At 38.3% G+C, this 14221-nt stretch overlaps 1 protein-coding gene across 1 annotated transcript; it reads right to left on the bottom strand.

Moving 5' to 3' along the window:
- Positions 1-2312: 2312 nt before the first annotated feature.
- On the bottom strand, positions 2313-10824 carry st6galnac6 (ST6 (alpha-N-acetyl-neuraminyl-2,3-beta-galactosyl-1,3)-N-acetylgalactosaminide alpha-2,6-sialyltransferase 6). Its single transcript, XM_007256548.4, has 6 exons — positions 10684-10824; positions 9071-9137; positions 7186-7380; positions 6646-7055; positions 5732-5839; positions 2313-4038 (listed from the first exon to the last, which is right to left on the bottom strand). The coding sequence occupies exons 2-6, from the start codon at positions 9092-9094 to the stop codon at positions 3852-3854; spliced, it is 924 nt and encodes a 307-aa protein (XP_007256610.1). The 5' UTR covers positions 9095-9137; positions 10684-10824; the 3' UTR covers positions 2313-3851.
- Between the last annotated feature and the right edge of the window lie 3397 nt (positions 10825-14221).

The raw sequence follows: 14221 nt of genomic DNA, 5'->3' as shown, positions 1-14221 counted from the left end.
GGGAACAACCCCCATCTGTATAGGATGTAAGGTGTACTCTTGTGAGTGAGGTTGGAACATGGTTGCCAGATGGATGGAATGTCAACAAGCATGTAACATGCCTCGATCCACAGTGAATTCACCACAGAAACTTTAAGGTTAGAAATCAATCAAAAAGAAAGTGTGCAGGAACAGAATTTGGACAAGGCCTCTTTATACACATGCTTGGGGAGTCTGGATGGGCAGGCTGCACTGGAGTCTCTGGAGTTTTAATTGGTTAATAGTTTGGAACAAATCCAGTATAGAACAAATCCACTGTTTTCCCATTCATCCCAGTGCAAGACATACTGTTACAGTGTTAGAAAATCTGGTAAATAGAACTAAACAACTTCATAAGGCCAGGGTGGAATAATTTAGGCATGCAGTTTTCTTACCTGGCAAGGTAAGATTTCATTGTTTGTTAGCAGCCTTATTTTTTCAGCCCCAGTGCAAAACTAAAGAATCATATTCATCCGCATCATGTCTGATAGACATTTCAAAGTGAATCAGATCCATGGAAATCCTCCAGGTTTATAGATCCAAATTAACATTCACATTGGAAAACGAACCATAAAAAAAGGTCTTTATCAACCTCCATTCAAAAATAAAGTAGTCCACTCACAGCATGCCTGGAGCAACTTGTGTGTTCATGTAAGCAGCCTCATTTATACAATGAGAAAACTTGAAGCAAGTGACAGCATAATGACATTTATAGATCTATAATATATTTATATATATTTAAATATATCTATATGAGCAATATATCTATATAACAATCAGGGCGAGTGCACAAAGGTGCTGCACTGAACTAAAAGATCGATGTACTAAATGTGCTGGCAGTCGCAGCCTTTGGAACTATACAAGAAAATCTGGAACTGCAAACCCAAGTTAAGGCTTTTACCCACTCCAACAATGTATATGTTGGTATTTGAAGGAAACACTCTTAATCCACATATTTGGCTTTTTTAGATGTCCATTCTTTCTCCCCTTTCTCAGGATGATCTGGAACAAACATCCATTACAGTCTCGGCACAGCAAAACAAAATAAAACAACAACAACAAAAAAATTTAGATTGTAGAATTCAGAAATGCTTGATAAGACAGAATTCTAGAGTCTTGTCAGGTTTTAGTTCCATGTTAATGATATAACTAGGGGGAGTTGTTGATGGCAAAACAAGTGTACAGTGAAGGCGTATTGTCGCTGCTGTTGTACGAAAACCTTGCAACTCTATATATGTCAATCAGCCAATAACAAGTAAATCATAAATACTAACTTTACAGGCCCTACTGCTAAAACAGTAAATTTACAGAGAGGGACTTTATGGGCCTTACTTTAGTATAGTTAATTTAGGTCCTACACTGAACTTGAAGCTACACAGGAAATTATTTGAGCCTTTATATACTCTATAATAAGCGCTTTACGATTGTAGAGGCTTTACTTTACAATAGGCATTTTACAGGAGATTTCACAGGTTCTACCCTAAATGATTAACTTTACAAGAGACTTACTCTAAAATAGTAATTTTACATGGCATTTAACAGGCTTCAGATTTTACAGGTGATAAAGTTAAACATTAACTTTACCAGAGATCTTTTCAGGTTCTATTCTGATAATTAAATCTTACTGAAGAATTTTCAAGCCTTATAAAATATAAAATATCCCATCTATAAAATAGAATAGAATATTAATAATACATTTTTCAGGTCTTACTGTAAGACTTTATACCAATTATACCAAATAATTCTGGACCAATTCTTTTGATCAGTCTAAGCAACAGTTTTCCAAACGGTGCAAAAACAGTCTGAAAAAGGGAATTAAAAGGTTTTGATACAACAGCAACAAGTTGTTAATAGCTGGCCTACACTACGTATTGTGTGCACCTGCTTTATCTCGCTTTAAAGCCGGTGCTGTCAGGAAGCGTGGTCTATAGCACACTGTCTCTGCTTCTCCAAAACCCCCACTGAAATGATAAGGGTTGCTTCAGTTGAAGAGCACAGTAGGGCTAAGATCACATAGTTGTGCCTGAACAGTGTCTGGTACGGTGATTGTAAGGTTGCTGTGCTTTTGGGAAGCTGTAGAAAATTGGCACAAGTGTGTTGGGATGAAGCTCACAAGTGAAACTTTACCCTAAGTACACAAAAGGTGTGTTAACTGGACTAGTTTATGGTGAAGGAATATGAGAATATGATTATTGAAGCCTGCTAAGTTCTTACATTTTCAGTTAAGGGCATTTTCAAATATATATTTAAAAATATCTTCTTCTTTTTTTTAAATAACATTTAAATAATTTCTGTTTTTTTTTTTTTTACAAAAAAAATAAAAGTTTACTCAGCCGTGCTTTGCTGATTATTGCAAAATTCTTCATATCTCATAAAACCTTAATCATAATTTACCTCTTTTGTTGACCGAACAAACATGAAATTGAGTTTAAATACAGTGAAATGCATCAGAATAATCAACAAAGCTTTTTGTGACTAAACAATACCGGTTAATCTCAAAAAGATGATTTTCTGATTCCACTCATTTGGGATTTGGGTGTTAACTCAAACTTCTCAAACTTCTCGAGTCAGAACACTGATCAAAGGTCAGACAGTGCAGTTCCATTCAGTGCTTACTAAAAAAGATCCTATGTCTGCATTCTTACTTTGAGAGGTTTGATAACTATGAATTCTCAACTCAATTCCACACAGTAACGTTCAAAAGTTCACTCCCACCTGTCAGGATAACATTCCACAACACACAAATCTCCCGTACACCGGCTGTATTTAAAAACCGAATTTGATATGGGGTTTGGAAACTGTACAATTAATTCTCCTGTCTGTGTCTTTCTTTTAGCATCTTTTGCAAAATTACCACCATCAATGATAAAAACAATCGTCTGGATGCACCACATCAGAGTAAATTAGAATAGATCTTATGCTCTTTAGTGGAAGGATCTTTTTCAACAGGAGATTAGGGGTTGTAAATTTTGCAGTTGATTGTGTAAGATAGCATAGCCAAACCAAATTGTACCAATATCCAGAATACTTTTATCCTACTGAAAGATTTATCCTGTCGAAAATATCAGAAATAAGTATTGGAAATTGATCACTCAGGTTCATCGCACCTGAATATCAGTATACTTCTGTAATTGAGCAAACATTATTTAAGTAACATGTTATTATCATGTAAACACAAGGCACATATTCAGGCACTCTGTATTTTGGCTGTATTGAACAGTGTCTCTTATATGATATTACATCGACTTGCTATGGTCGAGTATATAAGCTGATATGTTGTGTCCCTGAAGATCTGATGGTAGCACAGTAAGCTACATCATCATGAGGCCTCAGTGTTCATTCCATTTCTAGCAACAGTGTGTTATATACTTAATATTTTTTAGGACTCCAGGTCTGAAATTAAGGTTTGATAGTTTTCACTTCTGGTATTGAGTAAGAATTGAGAGCGTTAATGTGTGGAATCAACTTCACTAATTCCCATCGCAATTTAGGGACTGGAGTTAGTTTAGAAACATCAGAAATCAAACCTAAATAATGTGTGATTGTTCAGTTAGGTTAATTTGAAAAATTCTATTTACTTTTTATTCTTTTAAACAAAAAGGCAAGAATGTAAAGATCTTTCCTGAAGATTTCCTACTGCAGCTTCTTTCTAACGGACTCCACTTTTGGGATCCTTGGTGGCTCACTTTTGTTGGCTCAGCCGTTTCGGATCAGTGTGTCAGCAGCTGTTTTTAGATTAATCTCACTTTCAAAAGCCGCACTGGCTCAGTCTCAACAGCCTGGACTGCTGTCTCAGTTCCTCACTTGGCTGGTGGCTGGGTCAGATGGGTTTTTCACCAGGCAGGGTGTGTGAAGGTGATGTTGTAGAGCTTGGCCCAGCGAGCAAACACCTGTTTCTCTGTGATGAAGCGATGATGATTTCCTCTGCGTCCCTTCTCGTTCTGCAGGTACGTCACACACTCATCTGGACCTCTGGGTTTGTAGTAGTGGTACGGCATGCGTTTGGGCTGCGGGTGCTTCCTACAACACAGATTTTAAAATGTCACACTCTAGAAAGGTTCCTTTGTTGCTCAGGATGCATTCTTTGTCTTGGCTATCTTGGATATACATTCCTAAAAATAAATGTGCTTTAAATTGTCATTTTGACCGATGCTACAAAATACAAATGTTTAATTTAGAGATATGAGAGAGTGAAACCTTTTTTTCCCCATTTTCTCCACAATTTAAACGGCCAATTACCCAACCCACTCATACGTACTCCCCCTATCACTAGTAATGCCCCAACACCAGTAGGGCGAAGACTAGCACATGCCTCCTACGATACATTTGAAGTCAGCCACCGCCTTTTTTCGAATGGCTGCTGATGCAGCATTGTCGAGTAGCATCACAGCGCACTCGGAGGAAAACGCAGCAACTCGGTTCCGATACACCAGCTCACAGAAGCCTTGTGCTGCGGAAGTGATGAGGGGAAAGAACACTATCTTCCCATCCAGAGAGAGCAAGGCCAATTGTGCTTTCTCAAACCAGCAATCTCCTGATCATAGTGGCAGCGCTTAGCCCACTGGAACACTCAGAGCATGAACATTTTTTTAACATATTTTTCGTTCGTCTAAAAATGATGATTTAATTTATATTGTAGTCCTTTAGGATATTTTTTAAGCTTTTTTTAATTGTTCAAATTGGTGCATCTCTAATTTTCATTTTTTGTTCGGTGAGCAAAATTTGAAAAGTGGTTCTTGTAAGGCACTGCTCAAAGGACCATTTGATAAAACATCTTTTATTTTAAAAAAGTGTACCTCAATATACTCATGGCTTTCTTCCCTTGTCACACTTTCAATGGTATTTATTCAAATAATAAATACCCTACCCTGACTGATAAGACCTTTACACACAAAAATACTGTCTATTCCAATGAACTCAAGCGAACTCCACACTTGAACCCAACACTGCTGAACATTATCAAACTTGACAGTCCTGCTAACTAAATAACCATTAAGCTCATTCTTAATGATCTCTAGAATGTATTTCAGTACTGTTTTAATTTACCCTTATCAGGCTGCTCTTGGAGGAAACCCCTACTGTTATCTCAACGGCTATTCCGTTACAGTATCACCTCGAATGACCTCATGAAACATTAGCAGATCAGCTCTACACGAATACAGGCTTCAAAAGCAGAAGCTGCTCAGAAAACACGGTCATCTGACCGTTTTGATTTCGTCCTTAGGATAATCTCTTAAAAACATGACATTCAATTTGTTCCAACTGGACTACAGATTAATCTACCTGTTACACTTACATTCCTGCTATTCTCTGACATCTCTACTTTTTTCTGTTGCTTTACAACCAGGAATACCTATCAACAGGAACAATTTTTAACTACACAAATAGCAATAACTCTGCTAGCTTTAAAATAATTAACAACTATACTAGCTGCACAAATAGCAGTAATTTCACTAACTACATAAACAGCAACAACTCTGCTAACTACACAAATGGCAACATCTCCGCTAATTACACAAGTAGCAATAACTATGCTAACTACACAAATAGCAACAACTCTGCTAACTATACAAGTAGCAATAACTATGCTAACTACACAAGTAGTAATAACTCTGCTAACTACACTCTGCAACAAAACAAATTCTGCTAACTAAACAACTATCAATAAAAACTAATGAACTCTTCAAAATTACAAAAAGGACATTTTTCTTACCCACAATAGTTTGGCGGCACCATCCCATAAACCTTGATGTTATCACATATCTCAATAGAGATCACCATGGTAAACCAGCCAGTGCTAAGCCAGGATTGAGACTTCTGTCTAAAATTAGAAGAGAAACAAATTAGCAGACATTCAGTACGATAATCATGCAGTCTACTTCAGGAATGTTTTTATTTCAGAAACTTTAAAGCTAAATCCCTAAAGCTGCAGCATAATAAAATACAATGCCCACTTTAGGAGTCTATATTGACACTTTTAGACATCTTTCTGAGACTAGCACTTCTGTCACTGTAGATTTTCCTGTTTTATTATCACTAGAAATGTACAGTACCTCTAATTTAGCAAGCGGGGAAGCTAAACCTGTGGAAGCAAGTGGGTATCTGTGCTAGGCTTTAGGCTAACACTAGCCAAACAGCTTATACCAAGTATTCTCTCCAACATACTGAGGTAGCTACTGGTAAACCTGAGAGAAAAGCTAGCCACAAAACAGAAGGGAATCAATGCTAGGTTAAAGGCTTACAATAGAATGGTTTAATCGTTTTGCAGTTCATAATACAGTAGATAAATTATGCACACTATGGAATTAAACTTAAGGAGTCCACAGAAGCACTACACTGCCTCATCCCCAGTTTACCTCAGGTTGCTATTTAAGCATTGCTACACTGATAAGGTAACATTTGCCCCTTCATTCTAGGTGAGTAAATATGTCATCCTGTGCTGCTGAAGGGCATGTGGGATGCAACGTCTGTTCATATATTATAATGCAAATTAAAATGTTCTTCTCTAAAACTGAAGAAGCACACATCTGACACCTAACAGGTCTTAACCTTAATCCCAGAAAATGGACAACCTACCTAGCCTGTGGTTGCTAAACCCAATCATTGATGGTCAGAATCTGATGTTACCTGTCTCGACCAGTTTCCTTCTGAAAGAGCGCATCAAACTTGCGCATCTTGCTTGGAGAGATGGTGAAGATGGAAAGGTTGCTATAGGTCATGCTGACACGCTGGATCAGTCTGTATAGTGTCCCTTTAGCATCCCGCCCTATTTTGGTAGGAGGGCCCCAGAATATGATGGACAGGTTTTCTGAGCGGTTGAGGAATTCCTGCGGCTTGCGGATGACCCGGAATACGCTGGAGTGGGCAACGACACGCAGGCTGGTCCGGTTCCCCACGTCTGCCTCGAATCCAGTGGTAGGGGCATCATTCATGCGGATTACACACTCGGAGTGGTCAATTTCCTCTCCAGCATGGCTGCTTAGCACATGGCTAGAGCTCATCACTAGTGCACACTGGCGACAATGCAGGGCCATGCTCTGACAAACACAAACAAACACATTTCCAGGGTCACCAAGTGACAAGTACCTAAATATATGCAGTTCTCAGTACTGTTACTAAAAACAGTAATGTTAACATTTTATAATTTACAGTACGTTAGACCCCTACCTTGTTGCTGAAAACAGGGATATAGCCTTCTTTGCCAGCCCATTTCTTCAGGTTTGTGGTTTTGATGGCTTCGTGGTAAACCCCCACTTTAAAGGAATCATACAGATCGTTGCCAGTATTGGAACTGTAGAGGATGAGGAGGGTCGTGATGATAAAGACCGCCCCAAAGATCGCCATCCGCTGGCTGTGGTGCCCCTGTGAATAAGAAGAAGAGATTTATTCCATATTTCAAAATAAAATAAAGGTTACTAGTGTTTGAACTCAACAGTAGCATTACTGTGTTTAAATCACTAATACATCACTAGGCTATACAAAGAAACAATCTATTATGAGAAGACATTGATAGTTTTAATGCATAAACATCTTAAATTGTACGTGTGAAGCAATTTACAGAAGAAGAGGAGATGGAAAGTTCTGAAGGTTGAAAGGATCTTTAAACTTTAAACCTTAGACTCGGAGATGACTTCATCGCACGTTATATGAATAAGGCAGGCAGATGATAGCACCAGCTATAGATTATTCTAGAATGTTCTACCCTACTTAAAAAGGGGTATACATATGTTTTAAGGGAGTACAAAGGCAGGCTCGCATCTTCCATCTTCTGTATGTCTTATCTTTTTTTGAATGTCCTAACACACTATGTCTCCCTGTTTTTACACAATAGGGATCTAAAACTGCACATATTTGAAAAACAAATAAAAGATATCTGGAATAAGAATTCAACTAGTCAGACTTTATTTACAGATATGTGGATTACAGTGTAAGTGTCTGAAATTATAATTTCTACTAGCAATGTGATTATAGATAAGAAAGACTGAGAGTTCATGTAAATCAGTGGTGGTATATGACTAGTCAGAATTATACTAAGGTTATGTTAATATATATAGTGTCAATTATTACTAGTAAATATTGCATAGTGGATCTCTAAAATAAAAAAAGAACTTGTAAAAACTACAATACATGGCTCCTAATTTTGAGTTTTTTACGAGTAAATAATTATTCTACACACTGTTCAACATATCATGTAGAATTGCTAGCTGCACTAGTACCGAAAGATTTCACTTTCTGCAGAGCATTACAAAGAGCCAAAACTCACTTGCAAAAGAGTGAACTAGCATTTAAGATACGCTTCCTTGTCTCCAACAACACCGGCACTGCTACTAATGCGGGGGTAGTTTAAGTTGCCATAGTGATGCCCAGTCTTGCCAACTAAACCGTTTGTCACCACAAACCCTGAAACACCCACAAATCTTGCTGTTTGTTAGACTCTCCCACTCAGTCATATGGACAACATAATACAGCTGCATTCAGCCTAAAGAATCAAATAGAGGACAAATCATTATTTAGGGTATTTTTAATTCTACCTTGTTTGGTTCAGACTGTCAGTTTGGTCCAAAACAAGCAAGCAGGTGCAAACCACAAACCTGGTTTACTCAAAAGACGTGGTCTCAGTCTGGCTCAAGTGGACCATGGTACAAACCAAACTGAACCAATCCCTCAACTTTTTTGATGGGTTGGACTTTCAGGCCAATTACAGAAAGTGAAGGCAGGCTATCATTACCCATTAAAAAAGAAAACTGGAAAAAGAAATAATGGTGTGCCGAAACCAACTTATGGCATTATATATGTATATGATTCTTTGTATTACAATATAAATCAAGTGGTTTTGTTTAATTGTACTTTTTGAAATACATCCAAAGAACATTTAACAGGGTTCCTGCCCAAAGTTCAGTGCACTGAGGTTGGTATAATGTAGTACTGTAGTGTAGTGGGTAGAGTTCTAGAGAAAGGCGTTAGAGAAATGTCATAAATGCAAATGTTATGCAATAGATCAACGGTTGTTTTGCTTAAACTGTAATTCATCTATATGCATATATTTTCTTACCTTGTCCACCAACCGCAGCCCCATTCTGCCGCCTCTGATCCACTATCACATGATGCAGACTTTATGCCTGAAGAGAGAGAGAGAATATAAGTGTCCTACATAACCATATGGCTGCTTAACTTGAGACAAGGTTAGAGTAGAAATGTCCTTTTTTAACAGACTCCAATTTAGCGCACTGGATGTTAATGGTGTTAGCTTTGGCTGAAATTCTTCTAAAACCCTTATAAAATGAAAAAATAAAATGCTACATTTCTAAACCTCACTCATGAAGGATCAAATCACTTTCTGCTAACTGGCAGCCACATCTGATGTGACTGTACTGAGCCTAATCCAATCTGAGCTGGATTAATGTTTGAGCGGGCTCAGAAGAAGCAAACAGGCCTGATAACACAGCATAAATCTCACCATAGGCTGCTTATGCATAGGATCCTTAATAACAGCAAAACAAAATAACACCACCACCAATGATATGCTAATAATTCTAACACTGGCACTAATAGTAGTTTATGCTAATAATATTAATATCAATATTAATATATATAAAGCTAGGACTCTCACAATGATTATGTTCTCGAGTTATAATGCATTATATGGTCATAACCTCAAACGAGCATATTAATATTAATTATTAGTAAATATTAAAAAATAAAAAATAGACTTTATTTAAAAATGGTTGTTTTATTTTATTATATGGTTTATTTTGTTTCGGATGTTCTGATTGCAATGTTTAAATATTATTTCTTATAATTTCAATGTTCTTTAAAAAAAATATTTAGATGCATTATTATACTATTAAAGTATTAAAATTAAATCAGTGGCATAAAAATGGTCATGAAATTACATTAATATTTTTGACAATATATTATCAAAAACAATAAAACATTTTTATAATGGCAGGCCAACCTTTATAATTTCAGTGTTATAATAACTGTAATATGACATAACTAATCTCGATATATTATATAATTTATCATCTTAATCAACAAACATCATAATAGTATTGATATAATAATCGGCTGCATTTAAAACAATACATTGACATCAATTCTAATATAAGTAAAGATAAAAAGCAAATTAAAAGCAAGTTAAGAGAAAAATATATATTTCTTATGTTATAATTAGCATATTGCTAGCTAGTAATTGAATCCAAACACAATATGGCTAGGTCAGTAGCAGGATAACTGTTTAATGTAAGGCTGGGTAGATTTATAGCTATAGATAAACTGGAGGCCGTTACAGCAGCAGCAGCAGCAGCGCTGGGCAGGGTGGGTGGGGGTCTGTCTGAAATAACGGGTATAAAGGTAACGGTACATGTTATTGCGCTTATATAATATAATAACCCCCGCCCGCCAGCCCTCTCTGTTCAGACAGAGCCGCTCTAAATCCAGCCCATTTACACAATCCGGACGGAATGTCCCGGTAAACACACAGTGCGCAGATCCCCCTCTGCCCTAGCCCCCCTCCGAGCCTCCGAGCCGCTGCTGTCCACCAGCCCTCACCCAGACAAAGCAGTCCGGCCCGTCAGCCCGCTCACCCCGCCCCGAATTCAGCCCTAAAACCCTCCACACTGCTCCGGTAAAACCCAGCGCGCTCCCCTTCGCACCGCCACTCACCGAGCCGGGGCTTTCCTCTCGCCTCTCTGGCGGATCATCGCCGTTTCTGAGCAGAGGGACCTTCTCCATGATTCTGTGATGGGTTCTCCCTCTCAGCACCCGTTTTATTCAGGCCACGCCCCCAATACCGAGATTGGCTTGCGAAAGGGGAGGGGCTTGTGTGCGAGAGGGACGGGGCGAAAACAAGCAAATAATGAATAAAAAAATAAATAAATAAATAAATAAATAATAATAATAATACGAATAACAACACACATATGTTTAACATAACACCAGTTTAATGTTATACAATATATAAAAGTGTTCCCAATGACTTTAAAGGACAAACATGTATTATATTTTCTGTAGTACTTGTTAAATGATAAGTTTGCGTCATCAGAAATTACGGAATCAGGCTAAATTTAAGCTCTGACATCTCTTGACAGCAGTGCCAACAATCAGCCAGCACGTTCTTCTCTGAATTGTCGGTTATGTAGTGGATATCAGTTTGTGTTGTAGCCTATGATCCAACTCACTGCCCAATCCCAGGGCTATTTTCACATCTCAGGCTGCCAGGTACAGAACACAAGAGCAGGCAAACCACAGTGCACTGCAGCTTTGGCAACTTCATACCCAGTGGTTTATGTTTAGGCAACAAAGGAGACCACAGACCACAGCCATTTACTACCTTTGCAGCAACCAGGGTGACTGAAACCGAAAGTATGATGCTATATTGACTTAATTTAGTATGGCTGTGATTATGCAATGATGAAAAAAGGGACAAAATCAAGGAAAATGGGTTATTTGTTTGACTTTTAGACAAACATTTTAATTCTGTTTGGTTTTACTTTGTGCCAAAAATGTCCATGTCAGTGCATTCCTCATTCAAACCAAATATTGGGTATGCCATATCTGATACTGTACAATATTTGTACACTATAAAATACAGAAAATTTAGCATTGTTTTTGGACGCTGCCACAAAATGAAATGTAATAAAATCCCACTATGACCGGACTTCAAAAACCCTGTACATAGCTACAGTGTACCATCAACCTATTTTTGAAGTGCTGCATTCCATAATGCCGCTTTAACTGAGAGGTTTCTCTCTTCTACTTGATCTTAGTGAAGTCATTTTAATTTCTGCTGCTCTGGCTATGAGGATTTTTTTGTGTTTTGCATTAAGCTAACATATGCAAATAATCATTTACACACATTTGGTTTAATAAAACACATTCACAATAAATCACAAATCACTAATCCCTATTTGGCATACCTGTATGCCTAGAGTTTCACACCCACTCCATTTAGCTGTTAAATTTCAGTTTTAGCTCTTTGTGTGTGTATGTCTGTGTTATGATAAGGCATCAGACCACACAACCAAGAGCTAAGGGTCAGGAAAGGGCAAGCAAGGTGCAAAGACAGGTGTCCCGTATTGATGGGTCAGTCGTGAATGCACTGGTTCTAAGACCTGTTTTTTTTCTGTTAAAGCCCCATGTGATTGATCAAGATGTGTGGAGGCCTATATGAGTCTTTAATGACCAGGAGGGGAGGAGACCCAAACTTACATCATAGTGAGCACATGAACAGGAGGTAGGGGACATTTACAAAACAAATTTACAAATAATACACGCAATCAGAGATTGGACCATTTTTGTCGAATTTAGCCTTGCTAGTTTTTGTGTTTTATAATTTATTTTGTAGCACACTTCCATAGTGAGTGATCAATAAACAAAAGATCTGTAAAGAACTTTTGCTTGTTAATACTGAAACTAAAGTGTACAGTAAGTTCTCCCACTTAGAAATCATGGAGGGGTCTGAAATTTTCATCTTAGGTGCATGTCCACTGTAAGATACATAATCTAAAAATAAAAATCCGTAAATCACAATATATCATTTTTTAATAATTTATGTGCATATGTTGCAAATAAGTATTTGAACACTTGCCAAGCAGCAAAAACTCCCTTAAACACCTGTTAGTCCGCCTCTAAAATGTCCACCTCCACTCCACTTATTCTAAATTAGAAGCACTTGTTTGAGGTCATTAGCAGCATAAAGACACATGTCCACCCCACACAATCAGTAAGACTCCAACAACTAACATGGCTTAGATCAAAGATCTGTCCAAAGACACCAGAGACAAGACTGTAGACCTCCACAAGGCTGAAAAGGGCTACGAGGCAATTACCAAGCAGCTTGGTGAAAAAAGAACTGTTGGAGCAAATATTAGAAAATGGAAGAAGCTTAACATGACTGTCAATCTCCCTCGGAACTGGAGCGCCATGCAAGATCTCACCTTGTGGCGAATCAATGATCCTAAGAAAGGTGAGGAATCAGTCCAGAACTACACGGGACGAGCTGGTCAATGACCTGAAGAGAGCTGGCACCACTGTTTCCAAGGTTACTGTGGGAAATACACTTCACATCAGTGAGAGGGCTGAGGATTCACCAAGGAAAGATGAGGTGCTTGAGCGTAGGAGTGCAGGGGCCCCGCATTGAACAATACTTTGAACAGAATTATTTGAGTCAGTCGGCTGAAGTCCAGCAGCAGGTTACGTGCCACAGTCCGCAGGATATCAATACCTTTGATACTATGGCTAACTCAAGCACAGAAGGAGTGGAGGATATAGGAGGTGTTGATAGGTCAAAGGCTAACGGAAAGCAGATGGGTAGGGAGAAAGGAATCGGTCCAAAGTTAAATAGCCAGGCATAGGAGACAAGATGGCATGGAGGAGTATTAATGATGATTTAAAAGGTATGTTGGAGGGTTTGAAGGGAACGGCAGAGAGTAAATAGAACAGGCTAAAGTTATTTGTGATTATTGAATGGCAAGATTTGGTGTTGTGCAGAGGAACGTAAAGGGTCAAGATGTAGTTAAATCAAGGCCAGGTAGAAATAGAGAAACTGGTTAAGGAATCAAGGTTACTCAGAAAGCAGTGGAAGCAGAGGAGTGAGGCAGAAAGAGAGGGCATTGAGTTATTGCAGGAGGAGCTGAAATGTAAGTTGGTAAAAATTGCAGAGAGCAGAGGCTATGAGGAAAAGGAGGAAGAAAAAGGAGCATGCTAGGATAGCGTTCTTTAGAGATCCATTTAGGTTTGTTAAGAGTCTGTTTAGTAAGGAGAAATCAGGAAATCTAAAGGTGGGAAAGAAGGAGTTAGAGGAGCACTTTCGGAAAGTTCTCAGAGAAGGAAAGGTCTAGCTGGACCTGCCAGCAGACATGCCGCCGCTAGGTGATGTAGAGTGGAAGATGGATGTTAACCCCCCAGACCTAAACCCTATAGAAAATCTTTGAATGGAGCTCAAACTCTGTTTCTAAGCGACAGCCCAGAAAACTGGCTGACCTGGAGAAGATCTGTGTGGAGGAATGAGCCAAAATCCCTGCTGCAGTGTGTGCAAACCTGGTGAAAAACTACAGGAAACGTTTGACCTCTGTTATTGCAATCAAAGGCTACTGTACCAAATAATAACATTGATTTTCACAGGTATTTAAATACTTATTTGCAGCAGAAACACACAAATAAATTATTTAAAAATCATACATTGTGATTTCTGGATTGTTTT

Source organism: Astyanax mexicanus, chromosome 17 (assembly GCF_023375975.1).
Source record: "Astyanax mexicanus isolate ESR-SI-001 chromosome 17, AstMex3_surface, whole genome shotgun sequence".
Taxonomy (NCBI): Eukaryota; Metazoa; Chordata; class Actinopteri; order Characiformes; family Acestrorhamphidae; genus Astyanax; species Astyanax mexicanus.
The sequence above is the reverse complement of the archived record's forward strand: the minus strand, read 5'-3'. Positions and strand labels throughout refer to the sequence as shown.

What these genes read in the sequence shown, in the direction of transcription:
- st6galnac6 (XM_007256548.4), bottom strand. Translation starts at nt 9,094, where the DNA reads ATGGGGCTGCGGTTGGTGGACAAG. An exon ending in GGCTGCGGTTGGTGGACAAG is followed by an intron (nt 7,381 to 9,070) that starts GTAAGAAAATAT and finishes TCTTATTCACAG; the next exon opens with GGGCACCACAGCCAGCGGAT. An exon ending in AAGGAAACTGGTCGAGACAG is followed by an intron (nt 5,840 to 6,645) that starts GTAACATCAGAT and finishes TTCTAATTTTAG; the next exon opens with ACAGAAGTCTCAATCCTGGC.